We start from the raw sequence: 19703 nt of genomic DNA, 5'->3' as shown, positions 1-19703 counted from the left end.
AAACCTGGAAGAACACAAATACTTTGTTTCAGGCCTTAAAATTACCCAACCCACTAATAAGTTTTCCTCTTGGATCCTTTGAAGAATACTTACATTCCTTTAGTTTAGGCTCGTATCATTTCTCACCTAGCATGATGGCTTACACATAATATGTGCTCAAAAATATTTTCAATTTAATTATTCTTTACAAGATACTTAGCACCAAGGCATGTGGCATTTTTTAAGTTGACAACAACACTTCAGCTGAAAAATCCCCATATTTATAAAACGTGGTGTCAACTTGAATGGAGTGTGATTATGGTCTCACTTGTATTTCACACTGTAAAGTGTTGCTGAATGGTCTAATAGGAGAGAACGGAATTTAAACCGGAAACATATAAACGGGATTCTTTTTGCCAATCAGCTGTGATGGTGCAGTAAGTACAGAAAAAATGTTTGCCCACAGGGAGGCTAGACTTGAATCTACCACTGTCATTCGCTACACTTCGGACTGATGTTTTGTCCCCTGTGAATGGGGATGCCAGGCTTGCTTGCTACCTCAGAGTGGTAGGGACACTCAAAAAGAAAATATACAATAAAATATCCTTTGCAAACTCTAAAGTGCTTCCCCCATGCAATTGCTTAAAAACAGCCAAACGTTTAACTTTCATTCATTGCCGTATGCATAGCGCTTTATATCTATTTTCTCATTCAGTCTTCGCCACAACCACAACCAGTAGTACCTAGTAGCTAGGTACTACTAATTCTCTCCATTTTACAAATGAGGAAACTGAGAAAGTAAGCCAACTAGTTCGAGGCTATACGGGGCTGTAACTTCAATCCAGTAAAGCCTGACTTTTAACCCTAAGCACTAAGCTGTCGTGCTGCTTTTTGTTGTTATTAATATAAGTGCTGAGATCTCATAGGGTCTCAACAAATTTGGTTCGGTAAGCTGTTAATTTATAAGGAACTCCTCCCCACACCTGTCTTGCAAGCGGTTCCCTCGCACTCCCCCTCTCCAGCCCTCGCCCAAGACCTTCCCTTTGCTCCGCCAGCTTCCCCCCCCCACCCCAGCCCGTGGCCTCAGCCTTCCTACGCATGCGCCGGGGGACCGCGCAGGCCCAGTGGCCAGGCGGCGCCGGGAAACCTCCCAGTCTCCTCTCCCGGCCCCGCCCCACTCCGCCCCGCCCCACTCCGCCCTGCTGCTCCTTCGCGGCTGCTGGCTGCCTCTGGAAACCTAAAGGATGAACTGAAGCTCCGCAGCTGTTACTGTTACCAGCGCTAATCACAGGGGCTTTACGTTTGGCCGGAAGCCCCTTTCCCTGCGCCGGGTCCCAGCTCATTTCCTGTCCGGCTCCGCACGTCCAGCAGCGACCTGGCTCTGCAGGCAGGCGGCCCAGGCGCCCGGGGTAGGTAGTTTGTGTACGGTTACCATGGAGACGCCGGCCGGCCTGGCAGAGCCGGCGAGCTAGGGGGCTGGCAGGAGGGTGGGCTGGCAGGCGGTGACCGCGCTGCTGTGTTGTGTCCTGGCCTGAACCCGGGGAGGAGGGGACATTGCCGGGAGCGGGGAAGCCTCTGTCCGTACGGGTGGTGAGGCGTCTCCCGCCTAGTCACCCGGGACCTTTCCTGCTGTCGCCTGCCTTTCTGCCCCCAGAAGGGTGTATGCTCTCGGCGTGGGTTCGGGGCTGTCCTTATTTCTGTACACCGACTGTGTAGTCCACTGTGTGGAGCTTCACAGAAGCTTGGAGATATTTACTGAATGAAAGTGGTAAACCAAGGGGTTTTGTCTAGGTAGACAGCGACCTCGCCACGGTCACACAAATTGTACCTGGGCTCTTAGGCAACAGATAGGGAGGCGCCCAATAAAAAAATAATGTAACAGTATACATTAAAATACGTCATGTGTACATATAATGCCTTTGATCGTCCGTTCCCACGACTGTCACAGCGGTTCTTCCATCTCACTCTAATTTAGAATTATTTTAAATTGGTAGAAGAGCAAGAAGCACTCGATTTGCATCCTATTTTGTGAGCCTATAAAATTCTGATCAGCTATTGATTTGGCATACCTGATATTCAATAAAATACTTCATAAAAATTCTTTTTCACAGTGAAACCCTGCATTTAAATTTTAATTTACAAAAATTTATGGAAACACTTAACAAACCTCATTCCCTTTCATTTGCAATTTCTTTCATTAAATGCAGTTTTTTTATTCATGGGAGAATTTTTATTGTATCTGCCTGGGTCGTAGTTAACTTTTTCTTAAGGGCTAGGCACCACGCTAAAGCACTTCACAAGAATTAGGTTATTTAATTATCAGAACAATCCTATAAGGCAATTATGGCCATCCCTGTTTTACGGATGAGGAAACTGAAGCTTAGAGGCATTACGGTCTTTGCCAATGTCACATAGCTGTGAATTGCCAAGAGAATATTTGAACCCCTTATCCAGCAATGCACTTAACCACTGCCTCTTTGGGTGCTCATGTTAACAGAAAGGTATTTCAGAATAATGGAAAGGGTCTTGAGTGCAGATGGCCTCGACTCACCATGGTTCAGCTGAAAAATTTCAACTTTACTGTTGGTGGGGCAGCAATTTTTAATGCAGTTGAAACCATACTTTGAATTTTTATCTTTTCCCGCGCTGGGGATGGGCTCTGTCGTACTCTCTGGGGATGCTGGGTAGTTGCAGCCACTCACTGTTACACACTCACAACCATTCTGTATCTATACAGCCATCTGGTTTTTTAAAATTTCTTTTTAATTTAAAGATTTTATTCATTTATTTGAGACCCTGCAAGCAGGTGCTAAGTGGGGGAAGGGCAGAGGGGGAAGCCGACTCCCTGCTGAGCAGACATTTTTTTTTCCCCAGGGTAAGGGGGCTCCATCCCAGGACCTCAGCATCAGGACAACAGAAAGCAGCCACTTAACCAACTGAGCCACCCAGGACCCCCATCCCCCGAACCTCCCGCAAGCCATTCTGGTTTTTATTTTAGGCACAGTATTCCATAAATGACGTGAGCTACTCAACACTCATTATAAAATAGGCTTTGTGTTAGCTGATTTTGCCCAACTGTGGGCTAATGTAAGTATTCTGGGTATGTTTAAGTTAGGCTGTGTTATACTATGATGTTCAGTAGGTTGGATGTATTGAATGCATTTTCGACTTAATATTTTCAGTTTAGGATGGGCTTTTCAGGGTGTAACCCTATCACAAATTGAAGATCTGTATTTGATTTGCAGGGAACAGAGAGTGGAGGGGATCAGCCTTTCTCTGGTTGCAGAATATTTTGATAGAGTAATGCTGCACTTAGCAAGGAGACTGGTTTAGGTAACTCTAAAGAGAGAAAGACGGGTCCTGATAATTAGGTATGAATTTTCACAAATGAGGACTCCGAAATTTTCCCCCAATGAGTAAGAAATATTTTGTTAAAAATGAAGATCCCAGTTTCAGATTTCCTACCACTGGCTGTGGTCATCTTCTAGAGGTCCTGCGGACATCATCAACTCAGGACAGTGATGTAAGGCAGCTCATAGCCTTTTCCTTCTTTCCCTTCAAAGTCTACTTCTCTTGTTTTCTTTTAAAAGGCCTCTTGGTCCTCTGACCTCAGTGCCCCTCCAGGTTTGCATAAAGTGTCACGTCTGGCTTCTTCCTGTCCTCTCAGCTGCTAAATCCTGTTGGTTCTTCTGCTCTTGTTTTCCCTCACTTGTTCTCATCTCTCTTCTTACCTCTGTTTCACCTTTTCTCCTTCATCTCAGGCTTTCAGTACCTCATTCACGGATCACACTGTTTATCAGGTCTTACTCCCTGCCAGGCAACTTGCAGTAAAGGCAAGAAAGGAAAAGGGGGCTGAATTTGCTCTCATATTACCACTTGGCATCAAGAATCAAATGCCATTTGACAGGGTGCCCTGCTGGCTCAGTCAGTAGAGCATGAGACGCTTGATCTCAGAGTCATGAGTTCAAGCCCCACTCTGGGCATGGAGCCTACTTAAAAAAAAAAAAAAAAAGAATCAGATGTCAGATGCCATTGAAATCAAGTCCCATATGCCTTCCTAATCCACTGTAACAGATGTCTCCAATGAAAGAAGCCATATTGCCTTCAGCTTGATATTGCTTGACTCAGATCTGTATTGGAAAATGGAGTTCAGGGACGCCTGGGTGACTCTTGATTTCAGCTTAGGTCATGATCTCAGGGCTGTGAGATGGAGCTCCAAGTCAATCTCTGAGCTCAGCGGGGAGTCTGCTTGAGATTCTCTCTCTCCCTCTCCCTCTGCCCCTTCCCCTTCTCATGGGTGCTCTCTCTCGCTCGAAAAATAAGCAAGTCTTAAAAAGAGAGAGAGAAGAGAAAATGGAGTTCGGCGATTCAACAAATGTTGACCTTCAACCGTGCCTCACAAAAGGAACTGTGGCTCAGAGTCTGGTGAGACAGCATAGGGACACAGTGGGAAGGTGTACTGACAGAGGCCAGCTGCTGACTTGTAGAGTATGGAGGAGAAACACCTAACAGGCTAGAGGACAGGGAAAGCCATATCCAGGAATGCTTCCTTGAAGACCTCTAAGAATTAGTTGGCTCATTACATCAGAACTACCTTCTTCTCATCCTGCCCTCTCCTGCCAGATCACATCATGTCTCCAAATCTATTAATTTACTCACCAGCTTTTTTTTTTTTTTTTTTTTTTTTAATTTCTTGACCTGCTATTCAGTTCTCTCTCTGGTCCAACTCCAGTCTGTATTTCCAGAGCTCATTCTTCTCCAACACACATCCCATATGTTCTTGGCACTCTGCCTTGGCTCACTCATTGACTTTGCTGGAAATTCCTTCTCTACTCTAGACCTAATGTCTGCCATTGCCACATGCTTCAAATTCAGCCCATTTTCCAGAACCGAGCTCAAGCATCACCTCCTCCGGGAAGCCTCCCTGACACTTCCTCCCAATCAGAAATCCTTTTTTTTTTTTTTTTTGCAATCACATGAGAGTTATTTCAGTTTTTTTCATTGCCCCTACAAGTTTCCACCTTGTATTAAAATCATTTGGGTACAAGCAGAGTTGACATTGTGCTGGTACACTCCAAGAAAGCTGCTCCAGTTCTGGAAATATCAGCCTGTCTCTATATTGGTACAGACATAGCCGCAGCCCCAACGCCTCCGGTGGCCCTGCCTCTTTCCACCCCATCTCATGAGTATAGCTTCAGTATCATCTCTGGACATATGTCGTAGCTTCTGTGCTTTGTCTAAAACCTCATCCTTCACAAAACTGTTGTAGGGATTCAGTGAGATGATGTCCTCGAGACTGATTAGCACAATGCTTGGTAGTAAGGCAAATATTTAACTAGCATTAGTGGCCTTCTTGGCTGAGAGTTGAGACAGTATTCATTCCTGTGTTCCCAGGGATCCGAGCAGAGGGCTTTGTACATAGGAAACAGTTAATCCATACTAGCCGAATGGATTTGTTCCAGTTGTCAAGAGAATTTTTGTAGAGTGAAAATTTCTGTGATACTATTGTTTTATGGTTCAGGTGTCCTTTACTATAACAGACAAGCTTTCAAACTCTGAGTGATTGTTTAAGTTGGCAAAAATCCTCTATAATAAGAATTTATAATCTAACAAAAAAATCCTTCCCTCTCCCCTAAAAACATGCTTCTAACTCAGTTCATTTCGTGTCCCTGAAAATTCAGTCTCGAGGACATCATCTCAATGAATCCCTACACCAGTTTTGTGAAGGATGAGGTTTTAGACAAAGCACAGAAGCTAAGCTATGTCCAAATATGGACATATGTCCATATTTGATTTAGTTCATAATATATTAACACGAATAATAATAGTAGATTAACTGTGCAGATCTTACATTATTGAAACTGCTTCTCACAATGTAACCATTAAGGTTTGGGAGAAAGAGAAAGGAAGAGGGAGAGAGAAAGTTGTTTTACAATTTTTGGTAAAAAAATTTCTGAACAAAATGATTTTTTTTTTTAAGATTTTATTTATTTATTTGTCAGAGAGAGAGAGGGAGAGAGAGCGAGTACAGGCGGACAGAATGGTAGGCAGAGGGAGAAGCAGGCTCCCTGCTGAGCAAGGAGCCCGATGCGGGACTCGATCCCAGGACGCTGGGATCATGACCTGAGCCAAAGGCAGCTGCTTAACCAACTGAGCCACCCAGGCGTCCTGAACAAAATGGTTTTTAAGCCCACTGTTCTACATTATTTCCACCAATATTTGATCAATCTAAATTCCTGTGTGCCCAAATAAAGTACAGGACTGTTAGCACTCATCCTGAGTGAATGTCCCTGCTTCATGACTTTATGGAAGAGTGTAGTTTTCCACAAACTGAAATACAGGGTCTCGATCAGGAGCGCTACGCCATAGTGTTCATCCAGAGCACTTCCTCTAATATTTATTAGGTTTGCCAGATCACCTTCGACATTGCTAGACTTATTAGAGCTATACGGGGCCAAAAGAATCACAAACCTGATTTGGGCTCAGGGAGAAACCTGTTCATTGCACAGGAACTTCCTCTCTCTACGTGGTGTACTTTCCTACTGCACTCGGCCTTTTATTTTTTATTTATTTTTTATTTTTTTAAAGATTTTATTTATTTATTTGACAGACAGAGATCACAAGTAGGCAGAGAGGCAGGCAGATGAGGGGCCGGGGGAGCAGGCTCCCCGCTGAGCAGAGAGCCCGATGTGGGGCTCGATCCTAGAACCCTGGGATCATGACCTGAGCCAAAGGCAGAGGCTTAACCTACTGAGCCACCCAGGTGCCCCCATGGGCCTTTTAAAAACAAACAAGCAAAGGAAACTGGTATGGCCGCTTGAGTTAGATGTAATGGGACAGAATTTACATTACCATGCATCCAAAAATAATACAGGTATCCCCTGCTTTCTGACGCTTCCTGCTATGTCACTTTGCTTTTATGCAAGACTTACAATAACACCGTCTTACAAAAGCGAATATCCTCTTCAGATTTCTTCTGGTGAGTGAAAACAGGTGTTAATGCAGGTATTTTGTAAAAACAAAGTGACAGAAAGCGGTGGCACCGTCTTCTTCACACTGTTTTGGCTAACCAGAGTTTTCATAGGAATGCACTCTTTTAGATGGCAGGGGAAACATGTATTTATGGCTATACAAAAAATACTATACATATTTTTAATAATCAGCCTTGAATATTTTAAAAATAAATAGCTAATCACATCAGAAGAATTAGAAGTAAAATGTATTTGGCTGTCGTAGTTTTTTGTTTGTTGTATTAATGTGCATGATTTTTGGAGACCTTGCTTAAATTCCAAATCCTATAACAGAAATTCCTAGAAAGAAAACACCTAGAATAGGACGGCTTATCTAGGATTTTTTTTTTTTTTTACTGTTTTACCTCACCTGGCCTTTCCATATGAAAGGAATAGCATAAAAATCTGCAAGTCTTTTTGGTTTTAACACTGAAAAAATGTTGAATTAAAAAATAAAAAATGTCCCCCAAAGGCTAGTTTTTTTAAAGTGTTAGTGTTTCTCTGTAAATATTTATCTGTGCTGGCCAATCAGGTATTATGGCTGACTAAAAATAATCATGTATGTGACCAGTTTTCAAAAGTAATAAAGTACATTTAATATTTAAAAAAGAAAAGAAAGGAATGGCATATTGTTTGTAGTTTTCATCATGCTCTTTACCTCAAAAACTCTTAGGGTAGGGTATGGATAGAACTAAACAAATGTTCTTGTTGTCTGTTGTTACATAACAACTTAATGTATAGAATCACAATATAGTAAATCCTCTTTACTTGTCTAAGGAATCATCTGTTGATTCCACTTATGGAAATGAAGTCTTTTTAGTTTCCTTGGGCATATGTCACCAAAAAATGTTTCTTTTTTGCAAAAGTTATTCTAAAATTGGGCACTGAAATATAGGAAAAAATTTCCAGGCCTCTTTCTCCTTAGAGATTTTCAGGGATCTGGGTTGTTGTTGTTGTTTTAATGAACACCTAATACCAAATAGTAATTAGAATTATGTTTTTTAAATCTCGGCTGTTCCCAAGTTTAGAGCTCCATAGGTGTCCTGCCAAGTTATCCAGGCCTCCCTGGGGACATGCCAACATTTAAGAAGGATCTACATTCTCATGGCCCTTGTGCATGACTTTAACTGAGAAAACTAGCCTAGGAAAGAATATTTGATGTTGATAATTTGGTATTTATTCCTCTAGGACACTATCTCACATGGACGGTGATTTGAATCCGTTCATTCAAATACATCATGGTAAATGTGGGGCTGAACCTTTCCCTGAATTTACAAACTACATTTATAAAAGCAAATAGAGCTTGGAAATAGGCCCCATCTGTCTAAATCTAACCTCATACTTGCAGTTTGCATGGAGGACAGCAGAGGGAAAAAAGGGAAATTTAGTTAAAATTTTAACAGAACCCCCCAGTGTTGTTTTTTTTATAGATTGGAGAATACGAGATAATTTTTTCTTGCTCGTCTGTCCTCTTTCACGATTTCTCCTCTTTGTCTCCAGGTTTAGCTTTCATCCTGGCTCTCTTCCCTGTACACCATTTCCCCGGAGTGCATATATTCCCATAAATATAACTATGCACATCAACCTATATTTTTGAAAGCTTTTCTTCCACCTTGATCTTCTAACTGTAACTGCCTGGTAGCTTTTTAATTAAAAATTGTTTGTGACGGCATACCGGGGTGGCTCAGTCAGTTAAGCCATAGGCTCTTGATTTTGGCTCAGGTCATGAGCTCAGTGTCTTGAGGTCGAGCCCCACATTGGGTCCCACACTCAGTGCAGAGTTTGCTTGGGATTCTCTCTCTTTTCCTTTCCCTCTGCTCCTCCTCACTCCCCTCCCCCATCACAGGCTCTTTCTCTGTCAATAATAAATTAAAAATCTTCTTAAAAAATTGTTTGTGACTTTTTCTAGTTTAATATCGAGGAATGGTTTAAACATATGGGTTTAAGCACTCTTTTCTAAACACCTGGATGAAAACAGTTCATATATTGTATCATATATTTGCAGCCTGTGGTGTCTACCTGAAGAACATTTTACTTTAAAAGGAAAAGATGCTATCTCCAAATGATAAAAAGTTAGAAAAGCTGGATCCATTTTATCGACCTTCTATGTCCAAGCAGAAGACCAGCGCAGAAATCATAAGTGAAGCACGAAATGCATTAAGAACAGTTGGGACACAAAGACCATTTACACCACGGGAAGACCAAAGAAAACTCTTTGGTCCTGCATCTTCCAGAACACCGGAAAACAGACCTCCTTCTTCCTTCAGGTAATGACGTTTCTCTTGCTTATACACTTGGCTCTGTAAGCCACCAGAAACGTTTTCCCTTAATTCTAGGTATGAATAGTTGCTTTTTAAGTTTGATGTCTGCTAATTACACCTCTTGTATCTATTCAGAGATTCCTAAAGGGAAGTCCAGACCTTGGGTCCAACAAGTTGCTTTGGTTTGAAATGGTAAATGGTGGTTGTCATATCAACTCTATAAAATGATATGAACAAAACTTTTTTTTTTTAAAATCACCATATGCATTTCTTTTTTTCATTATTCAATATTTTTTTAATTCCCCTACAAGCAATGAACAACCTTATTAATAAAATGTTCTAAGAACTATGATTTTTTTTAAGATTTATTTATTTGACAGAGAGAGATCACAAGTAGGCAGAGAGAGAGAGGAGGAAGCAGGCTCCCTGCTGAGCAGAGAGCCCGATGCGGGACTTGATCCCAGCACCCTGAGATCAAGACCTGAGCCGAAGGCAGTGGCTTAACCCACTGAACCACCCAGGCGCCCCAAAGAACTATGATTTTTTAAAAATTGCTTCTTCCTCAAGGCTTATGCATTAAATGCTTTTACTTGTTTGGGGACTAGAGTTAACTAACATACACTAGAAATAAATGATTCTTCACAAACTAATATTTCTGTTCCATCTCCTGTGCTAGCCTTCATGCATCCAGTTTTGAGTCATCTGAGTCCAGGCCCATCTCTGGTGCTCGTCTCAGTCCACTAGATTTTGTGAGTACCTTATATTACCATCAGTGCTGTGAAATGGAATTGGCCCAAAATACTTGAATCAGTACTTATATATGCTAAGAAAAGGACCACATAGACTTAAGTATACTGATAATTTAATATGAAAACAATTTCATTTATATTTTTTCAAATGTTTCGAATCTTGATGACATACTTCTGTTATTTTCCTATAATTTATTTATTTTTATTTTATTTTATTTTTAAAATATATTTTATTTATTTATTTGACAGAGAGCAATGATGTGAGAGAGAACCCCCCCCCGGGGGAGGGGCAGAGGGAGAAGCAGGCTTCCTGCAGAGCAGGGAGCCCAACATGGGGCTGGATCCCAGGACCTTGGGGCCATGACCTGAGCCGAGCCACCCAGGAGCCCCTGTTTTCCTATAATTTAATAATAAGAACATCAGAAATACATAGTAACTTGACAAACAGACTGTTTTACAATATTTTTTGTTTTTCACAATTTGTTTTGTTTTTTTCTTTTCTTTTTTTTTTTTTTAAGATTTTATTTATTTATTTGACAGAAAGAGATCACAAGCAGGCAGAGAGGCAGGCAGAGAGAGAGACAGAGAGAGGAGGAAGCAGGCTCCCTGCTGAGCAGAGAGCCCGATGCGGGGCTCGATCCCAGGACCCTGAGATCATGACCTGAGGCAAAGGCAGCGGCTTAACCCACTGAGCCACCCAGGCGCTCCTGTTTTGTTTTTTTCTTAAAGTTATACGTATTTTATTTTTAATTGAAACATATACAAATAAATTACATATATATGTCTACATAAAGGGTCAAAGGTTTGTTACCCAAAACACTCCAGGGGCCTCCTGTCCCCTTATTCTTCATTCTACTCTTAACCAGTGACTCTCACTTTAAACTCTTTTGGCATGTTCTTTTGGTATTTACATCCAGAATTTTAAATAACAGTGTCTTGTTCCTCTCTGACTTGTGAGTTTGAAGAATTATCTAATGACTTCTCACTAAGGAAGGTGAAAATTTAACTCTTGTCGGTCCGCCCACACATCCTCACAGCAGTCATCCTTTTTGGCGCCAGTGCTATTCCCAGTATAGATAGATCATCACTTTGGTCAGATCCCTTTTTCTATGATTATATAAATCCTGTTTACAACTGAGTCTGGAACTAAGGATGATTACTTTCCCTTCCCCGTACCGCTTTTTGTTTTCCCTGGTGTTAATTGTTGCCTGGCTTTTTTGTTCTGTATTACTGCCATCTCAACCCCAAACTCTTCTCCAGGGTTCTAAATCTACTTCACGTATTCAGGCACATGAAGTATTCTATTGATTCATCTTTTTGGAGAACTTTCCCCACTTTCTCCCAGACCATTTACCCTTGGTACCTGGCACACAGCTTGCTTCTCCTTCTTGTGATGGCTTACCTATCTCCTGTATCCCAGGATTTACTTTTGGAGTACTTCGTCTGGTAGATTCTAGAGAAAGGGTTTATGGGAAGTACATTATTTGAGACCTTGATTGCTGTTTTTTCTCTCTAGAAGTTTGTAGGATATTTCTCTTTGTTTCCAGTGTTCTAAAATTTCATGATAATGGACCTTTGTGTTAGTTTATTTTCATCCATTGTGCTGGGCACCTCATGCCCTTCAACTCTGGGAAATGTCCTTGAATTATTTTGGTGTATCTTCCCCTCTTTTTTGTTCTGTTTGCTCTTTCTGGAATTTATTATCCCAATATGTAGGAGTCGCTGGACTGGTACTTCAGTTTTCTTTCCTTTTTTAAATTTTTATTTCCCATATTTTTTTGGAAGAGACTTTATCTTCTAATCCTTTTATTGAGTTCATTTCTGCCATCGTTTTTTTTTTTTTAAGATTTTATTTATTTATTTGACACAGAGAGAGAGAGATCACAAGTAGGCAGAGAGGCAGGCAGAGAGAGAGAGGGGGGAGCAGGCTCCCTGCTCAGAAGAGAGCCCGATGTGGGGCTCAATCCCAGGACCCTGAGATCATGACCTGAGCCGAGGGCAGAGGCCTAACCCACTGAGCCACCCAGGCGCTTCTCTGCCGTCGTATTTTTAAATTATTTAATTATTTTTAATTTCCTAAAAGCTTTTTCCCTGCTCTAAGTCATCTTTTCTTATGCATAGTATTCTTGTGTTTCATGGTTGTGACATATTGAATGAGTATATTAATGATAATTTTGATTTTTGAATTATTTCCTTTTTCCTTTAAAATCTCTATTGTGCCGTGTGTGTGTGTGTGTGTGTGTGTTTGTGTGTGTGTGTGTCTTAAACAACAGAAATTTATTTTCTCACAGTTCTGAAGTAGAAGTTGAAGATCAAGAGGGCAATAGGGTTTATTTCTACTGAGGCCTTTCTCCTTGGCTTGTAGATGGCCATCTTCTCCCTGTGTCTTTACATGGTCCTCCTTCTGTGTCTGTTGCATTTTAATGTTTGCTTTGGTTTCTCTTCTTCATGTCAGAGGCTCTCCTCTGATAGCTCATGCTGCTTGTTTGGCTGCTCTTATTTGAAAGTAGAAGCATGTGGAATAGACAGGTCGACCCATAGGTAATACCTAACCCCATCAGGGAGGACTGGCTGGGCTGTGTTGCTTATGAAACCCCCAGCAGAAGTATCTTCAAGGATTAGCAGTATCTTTAGGGATTTCCTTGTGGCAAGGTAATTCTCTGTAGAAGTATATTCTAAGCTCTTGCCTAGAGGATAAAGGCTGGTTGCTATCTTCCAAGAACCAGCTGGAGGAAGAAGGTAGGAATACCTAGCATTCAGTAGGTAAATATTCAGTTAATTTCTATTTTTTAATAAGTACCCTGACACTTAACTCTGTATAGTTAGCCTGATTCAGACACCTCTGTTTTACCCTCTCTATGGAGCAAATCTCCTGACGCTGTAGCGTAGCTACATGGAGCTGGGAGGGAAGGAGTTACACAGACTTTCAGCCAATCCTCCTTATTTAGGTCTCTTCCCCTTTTAGCTCTGCTGCCATAAGTACCTAGTGATACTAGTTCCTTAGACTGTCATGGAATCGGGGTGGTGTTCAAGCTGCTTCTTGATTTTTTTTTTTTTAAGATTTTATTTGTTGATTTGACATAGACAGAGATCACAAGTAGGCAGAAAGGCAGGCAGAGAGAGGGGAGGGGGAGAAGCAGGCTCCATGCTGAGCAGAGAGCCCGATGTGGGGCCTCGATCCCAGGACCCTGGGATCATGACCTGAACCGAAGGCAGAGGCTTTAACCCACTGAGCCATGCAGGCACACCTGCTTCTTGATTTTTATTACCGCATATATGTGTGCTTATTTGCCTGTGTATATGTGTTTGTTTTTGATGAACTATTTGTAAGTAAGTTGCAGATCTTTTAAGACTTCATCCTGGGCGCCTGGGTGGCTCAGTGGGTTAATCCGCTGCCTTCGGCTCAGGTCATGATCTGAGAACCTCTTTCCTGCCAGAGGAGGGAGATGAGGGGAGGAGGAGTGCGGGAGGAGGGCGCGGGAACAAGGAGACAGCTGGGGACGCCGGGACAGGGCGGTCTCCTAGTTCCCCGGCCCACTAGCTGAAAGAATTTGCGAAGACCTAAGTGACCGAACTTCAGCCCTTTCTGGCTCTAGGTGACTTTCTTAGGCTAATTTGCCTTTTAATAATTCCTCAGCTAGCAGTCAATCAAGGAAGAGGGACCAAGACAGCACCCCATTCCAGCTGCTACGTTGAACAAATCCGCTCTCCTCTTTGAGCTTGTAGGTTTTCCCCGTGTCCCTGTTTTGACTCCCGCCACCAGCCCACCCCGGGGGTCTGGCCTGTGCTCCTCCCCAACCCCCACACCCTCTAGCAAGTGGTGGGCTGCCTCTACTCAGGGGTGCCCTGGCCCCTGACCACTCGGGCCTTGGCTGCCTGGCCTGACTGGGCGAAGTTCCCATTAGGATCTGTAATCAGATCAGACAGGAGGGAAACATGTATACCTGTTTGCTGTATCAGTATGAGCGGTACCTCTGTTTTCTTCTGTAGCAGCCCCCCACCTTCCCTTGACAGCTCTGAGGCATGGAGCTGTTGGGTAGTAGCAGTTATTTCTGTTTTCATTCTGCTACCCTGGTTAACTGGTGTTCAGATTTATATACACAGGAACTGCTGTAGGAAAAGAGATGTGACCCTGTGAATGAATAGGAGATTTTTGTCTTTCATTGTGTGTGTATGTGTGTGTGTGTGTTTTTTAAGAAACAGATTTATTGGCTCTGTGAGATTCTTTTTTTTTTAATTTCTTATTTTTTTAATTAACATATAATGTATTACTAGTCCCAGGGGTACAGGTCTGTGGATTGCCAGGTTTTTTCATCATTATTTTTGTCAAAACAACTCTTCCTGTGTTTCCTAAACCTACAAAGTCTAGTTGGTTTAAGCCTCATATATTTTTATTAAACTTTTTATTGACATGCAGAAAAGACACAGATCGTAAGAGTGCAGCTTCGTAAATTCGCACAGACTCACCCCACTCTGTGATCAGCGTTCAAAAAGAAAAAAAATAGGTCATTACCAGCACCCCAGAAACTGCCTCCCCAGGGCGACTACTGTCTTGATTCCTCACAGCATAGATTAGGAGTTTTTTAAATTGTATTTATTTATTTTAGAGATCATGAGTGAGCAGGGGGAGGAGCCTCCCGAGGGAGAGGGACAAGCAGACTCCATGCTGAGTTCAGAGCCTGACAGAGCATTTGATCCCAGGACCCTGAGATCCTGACCTGAGGTGAAATTAAGAGTCAGAGGCTTAACCAACTGAATCACCCAGGCGCCCCAAGCATAGATTAGTCTGAGTCCTTTTTTTCCCCACGTTTTACAGGAACCAAGTTCCAAGTATTTGACAAGTTAGATAATATAATATATTTTTAAAAGAAAGGGATTTGGAATTCCCTATGTACCTTGGGGATAGGGGAAATCCAGGTTAAGAGAAAGCAGAATGCGAATGTCAAAGCAGTGTTTTTCTCTGCCACTTTTTCTGAATGGGAACATTACAGCAGCGAGTCACATGCTGGGAGTGACAGAGGACAGCACACCTGTGGACAAAAATCATAGTGATAGAGATGCACATACAATTGCCACATCCAAAGGTTATGTGCTGGTAGGAAAATTTTTTTTAACAGCTTTACTAAGGTGTAATTGATACACAATTGTATGACTCAGCGTTTCCAGAAAATAAGAACCAGTAGTCAGATAGATAGATAGAAAATAAGAACCAGTAGTCAGATAGATAGATAGATGCATACATACATACAAACATACAGATACATAGAGATTTGTTTTGAAGGATTGCCTCACATAGTTGGGGGGTTGTTGAGAAGTCCCTCGGTCTACTGGCTGCAAGCTGGAGGCCCAAGCAAGCCAGTGGTATCTTTCCAGTCCAGGCCTGAAGGCCTGAAAAGCTGTGGGGGACAAGGTAGCCGGTGGCTGGTGGTGTGAGTCCCCGTCTGAATGTGAAGGCTCGAGAACTGGAAGCACCAGTGTTCAAGGGGAAAAGATGGATGTTCCGGCTGAAGCAGAGAGGATAAAAATACCCTTCCTCACTTGCAAGAGTTTTTGATATTTGCTTTCTAACTTCCAGGAGGTCTTTTAGTGTGTGTGTGAATGTTTGTGTGAGTGTTTGTGTGTGTGTGTGTGTGTTCTGTTGCTCTACAAATTAAATCCTAGCAACTTTCTGAGGTGGGATGTGGCAGACCCCCCTTCCTGTATAGTAGGGAGGACCCTGCCTTTCCATCTGGTGATCCAGAGAGGCCATGTCCAAAACTGGTCAAGGCCCGCCATGCTTGGGTGAGAGTCAAGGCCAGGCACATTCTTTAAATGTTCTAGGAATTTTGTCTCATTTGATTGGGTTGTTCTATGAGAACAGTCTCATTCTTCAACAGACATTTTATCAGCAGGAACAAATCCTACCATCTGACTTTCCCAGTGTCCTTGATTATACTCGAGTCACTGGAGTGTCATGGTACACAACAGCAGGGAGGTGAGGTCCTCAAGTTCTCTGTGTTCGCAAATGAAGTGAATCTTCTAACGAAACAGTTTTTACTGTTTTGCTCCATAAAAGCCAATTTGCTCCACAAAGGGGAAGGGTGTGTTGTAGAAGCTGGCAGGATGGAAATTGATAGCCTGTTTAGTAGTTTTCCCTCAAAGAACTAAAAATGCTTACAGTATTACTTTATACTTTATGTAGTCAAGTGAGATACACGTTTAAATGGAATAAATAATTTTCATTGAGGACGGGAGTCACATGGGACTAATTTTTCATTCTACAAACAGTGACGGATTTTGCACTAGGAAAATAATGTCTTTTATCAAGAAGCAGTTAAAGGGTTTTATCTTGCCATCCAGAGGTCATGGAGTTATTTTCTTTTGGGTAAAAATTAGCTTTGTACATGTTCCCTTTATATAAGACCTTTTACTTTGTACCCAAAACATTTAAAACAGGGCATCTGTAAAAGAAACCATTTACTTTATTCACATTATTATTATTTGGCAGACTTTTCAATCTTTGTTTCAAGATTCAAGGTACCTGCAGAGTACAGGCTTTCTGAGATAAGAAAATCTCACATCTACATTTAATACTGACATTATCCATATATATTTAATCTTTCTTAACTATAACTAAAGCACTTATTTTCCTGTTTATACTCTTAACATTTTTGTTACTATTAGCTTCATGGGCCAAATCACATTCTTTTGAATATTTTGCAACAAGTTAGGGAGACTAGAAGTAAAGGGACTATTAAGTAAATATAGCATAATTTATGCAGACAAGTGAGTGTTGTCTCCCTTGGAAGAGACCCCTCTGAATTCAAAATCTTTTCCACAGCAAGGTTGTGTCAGAGGCTAGGGTCTTGGCTTTTTTTTTTTTTCTTCCCTTTTTTGAGATTTTATTTATTTATTTGAGAAAGAGGAAGCAGGAGTGGTGGGGGGTGGGGCCCGAAGGGGCAGAGGGAGAGCAGGAAGCAGGCTCCCTGCTGAGCAAGGAGCCAATGCAGGACTCCATCCCAGAGCCCTGGGAACGTAACCTGAGCTGAAGGCAGAGGTTCAAGTGACTGAGCCACCCAGATGCCTTTAAAGGGCTTGGCCTTTTTGAAGCTTGGAAGAAAATCTGGCAAATATAGTGTTCAGGGGAGCTAGCCTTTCTCCAGCCTCCGTAACTGAAGTTGTTGGTATGTCAATGTCCCTGCTAGATGGTGCCAGTCTCCACTTGAGAGCAGGGCAAGCTCAGAGAAGTAAATGGCCTGGCCACAGTCACATAACTAGGAAATGGATTATACTCCAGTGTGGTTTGATCTCAGGGTGATTTACTCTTTCCTTGTATTAGACTGATTATTTTATTTTCCCTTTTTCTGTGTTTAGAAAAAAATGTGTCTCTAAAGTCATGAAGCTAATTTTTTTCCTGCCTGGTTGATGGATTGATTCTGGATGTAAATGAACAAGAGGACACAAAAAATATTTTGAAAACTATTATCATTATTGAAGTAAACAACTTCTTGGAAGGAGAACTCTAATATGTTCTAAGTTCTATTAATGTATTGAGAAATTGAGTGTTTGAAATTGAGTGTCATATACAATACATAACCTCACCCATTTTTCCAGAGCATCTGGCTTCAGTTTCAATCAGATTTCTAAAAAGTACACTGATTCACCTATTAGAATGACAGTCACTCTGTTCATATATTACATAAGTGACTTTAGGAACTTCAAGTCGATTGTTTTGGGCTAGAGAGCTAAAAGCACCTGCTGCCATAACACTACTCTTTCATAAACAGATAATCATGTTAAAGTTAGAGGGTGGAAGGGTGGATCACTAAGCAACCCCCAAAGTGGGAGTTTAGGTCCCTGCGAGGTTCTGGCCCTGGGTTAGAGGCTACCACCATCTGGAAGTGAGACTACTAGATGCTCTGGTGGCAAAATGCCCAGTGTTTTGGTGCTGGTATGTTTTAAAGTCTTTAAGGAATTGGAATATTTGCCAGTAATGTTCCTTTTCTAAGGGTATCAGCCTGGAATTCTTGAGATGTGGAAAAATAAAACGTTTTTAAAAAGGTTTTATTTATTTGAGAGAGAGAAAGAGAGCACAAACAGGGTTGAGGGGCACAGGGAGAGGGAGAAGCAGATTCCCTGCTGAGCAGGGGGCCCGACGTGGGACTTGATCCCAGGACCCTGGGATCTTGACCTGAGCTGAAGGCAGACGCTCAACCAACTAAGCCACCCAGGTGCCCCAAAACATTTTTTAAAGATTTTATTTATTCATTTGAGAGAGTGAGAGGGAGTACATGCACATGAGTGGGGGAAGGGGCAGAGAGAGTGGGAGAGAGACCAGCAGACTGGGCACGGAGTAGAACATAGGGCTTCACACAGGGCTCCACACGGGGCTCAATCCCAGGACCCTGGGATCAAGACCTGAGCTGAAGTCAGGTCCTTAACCAACTGAGCCACCCAGGTGCCCCGAAAATAAAACATTTTTGTATTGTAAGTCCAAAACATCTTCTTGTTCTTTTTTTTTATTATTAAGATTTTATTTATTTATTTGAGGGAGAATAAGTGAGAGAGAGCATGCGAGAGAAGGTCAGAGGGAGAAGCAGACTCCCCAAAGAGCTGGGAGCCCGATGTGGGACTCCATCCTGGAAGTCTGGGATCATGACCTGAGCCGAAGGCCCTTGTTCAACCAACTGAGCCAGCCACCCAGGCACCCCGGCTTCTTGTTCTTATGTTTTAGACTTTATAATCTAAATTATTCAAGAATTTTTATATTCTTGAAAAAGTAGTTTTGCGGAGTACAAAATATGTAACGATAGTACTTGGTGTACATAGGTGCTCAGTAACTGCTTTCTGAGCTGGCAAGAACACAAAAATTTACAAACCATTTTGATCATATTTTATCAAATGTTACAGTCTCGTACAGATATCTGTTTCTGAGCATGGGTAAGTTGTTTTTTCAAACATGCTAAGCATGGTAATAGAGTATTTAAAATAGAATATTTAAAATGTTTTTATATTTGACAAAAACTATATATACTATATTAAATACGAATATGACAGAAACTATATATAATATATAACATATACATAATGTGATATATATGTGTGTGTGTATATATGTATATATGTATACCACATGTCACATTAAGTCAAATGGGCCAGGGAGGTGTAGAATTGGGTGGCCAGAACGAGGCCAAGCGAAGCAGTGAGCCCTGTGCTCATCCAGAAGTATCAATACCAGCGCCGGGGGGTGGTGGGGTAGGGGGGTGAGTTTTCTTTGAGACACGGAAATGCTCGCTAATCATTTGAAAAATCTCTTTCCAGAAACCGAAAGCTCCGGCATCTCCCACCACGGAGGAGGATCCTTGCCTTGCCTTTCCCAAGCCCCCAGTGGACCCAGCGAAGATCAGAAGACTAAGCAGTGCCCGGGCTCGCTTATTCAGGGCGGCCTCCCAGGGGGCCCTGCTGCCGGACAGAACCCTGCCTCCTGCTGAGTGTAAGGCTGGGTCACTTCCTTTGAAATCTGGGGGGCGGGCATGTTTTTTTCAATGGGCACACAAAAGCTATTTTTACATGATTTTTTTTTTTTCAAACCCTACAGGATTTTTACATTAATGAACCCTTAGAGAATATTGTTATTCACCAGGTTATTCACCAATATTGTTATTCACCAGGTTATTGTTATAACCTGGTTAAGAAACAGGGTTCATATATTTTTCCGGGCATTT

General features: G+C 42.0%; 1 protein-coding gene across 2 annotated transcripts in view; it reads left to right on the top strand.

Annotated features, from left to right (window-relative positions):
- Nucleotides 1-1252: 1252 nt before the first annotated feature.
- ARMC2 (armadillo repeat containing 2) overlaps nt 1253-19703 on the top strand; it is a 109753-nt gene continuing 91302 nt past the window's right edge. The window contains exons 1-5 of one of the 2 annotated variants that reach the window (XM_013056669.2): nt 1260-1388; nt 2854-3066; nt 8995-9256; nt 9927-9999; nt 19300-19471. In XM_013056669.2, coding sequence (XP_012912123.1) covers nt 9039-9256; nt 9927-9999; nt 19300-19471 — 463 coding nt within the window. In that variant the 5' untranslated portion in view covers nt 1260-1388; nt 2854-3066; nt 8995-9038. Of the gene's footprint in view, nt 1389-2853; nt 3067-8994; nt 9257-9926; nt 10000-19299; nt 19472-19703 lie in introns of both variants that reach the window. The other variant, XM_004753463.3, reaches the window with a different exon arrangement.

This window comes from Mustela putorius, unplaced genomic scaffold, assembly GCF_011764305.1.
Source record: "Mustela putorius furo isolate JIRA1106 unplaced genomic scaffold, ASM1176430v1.1 tig00000450_pilon_pilon_pilon, whole genome shotgun sequence".
Lineage (NCBI taxonomy): Eukaryota > Metazoa > Chordata > Mammalia > Carnivora > Mustelidae > Mustela > Mustela putorius.
This window is presented reverse-complemented; position numbering and strand designations above follow the sequence as displayed.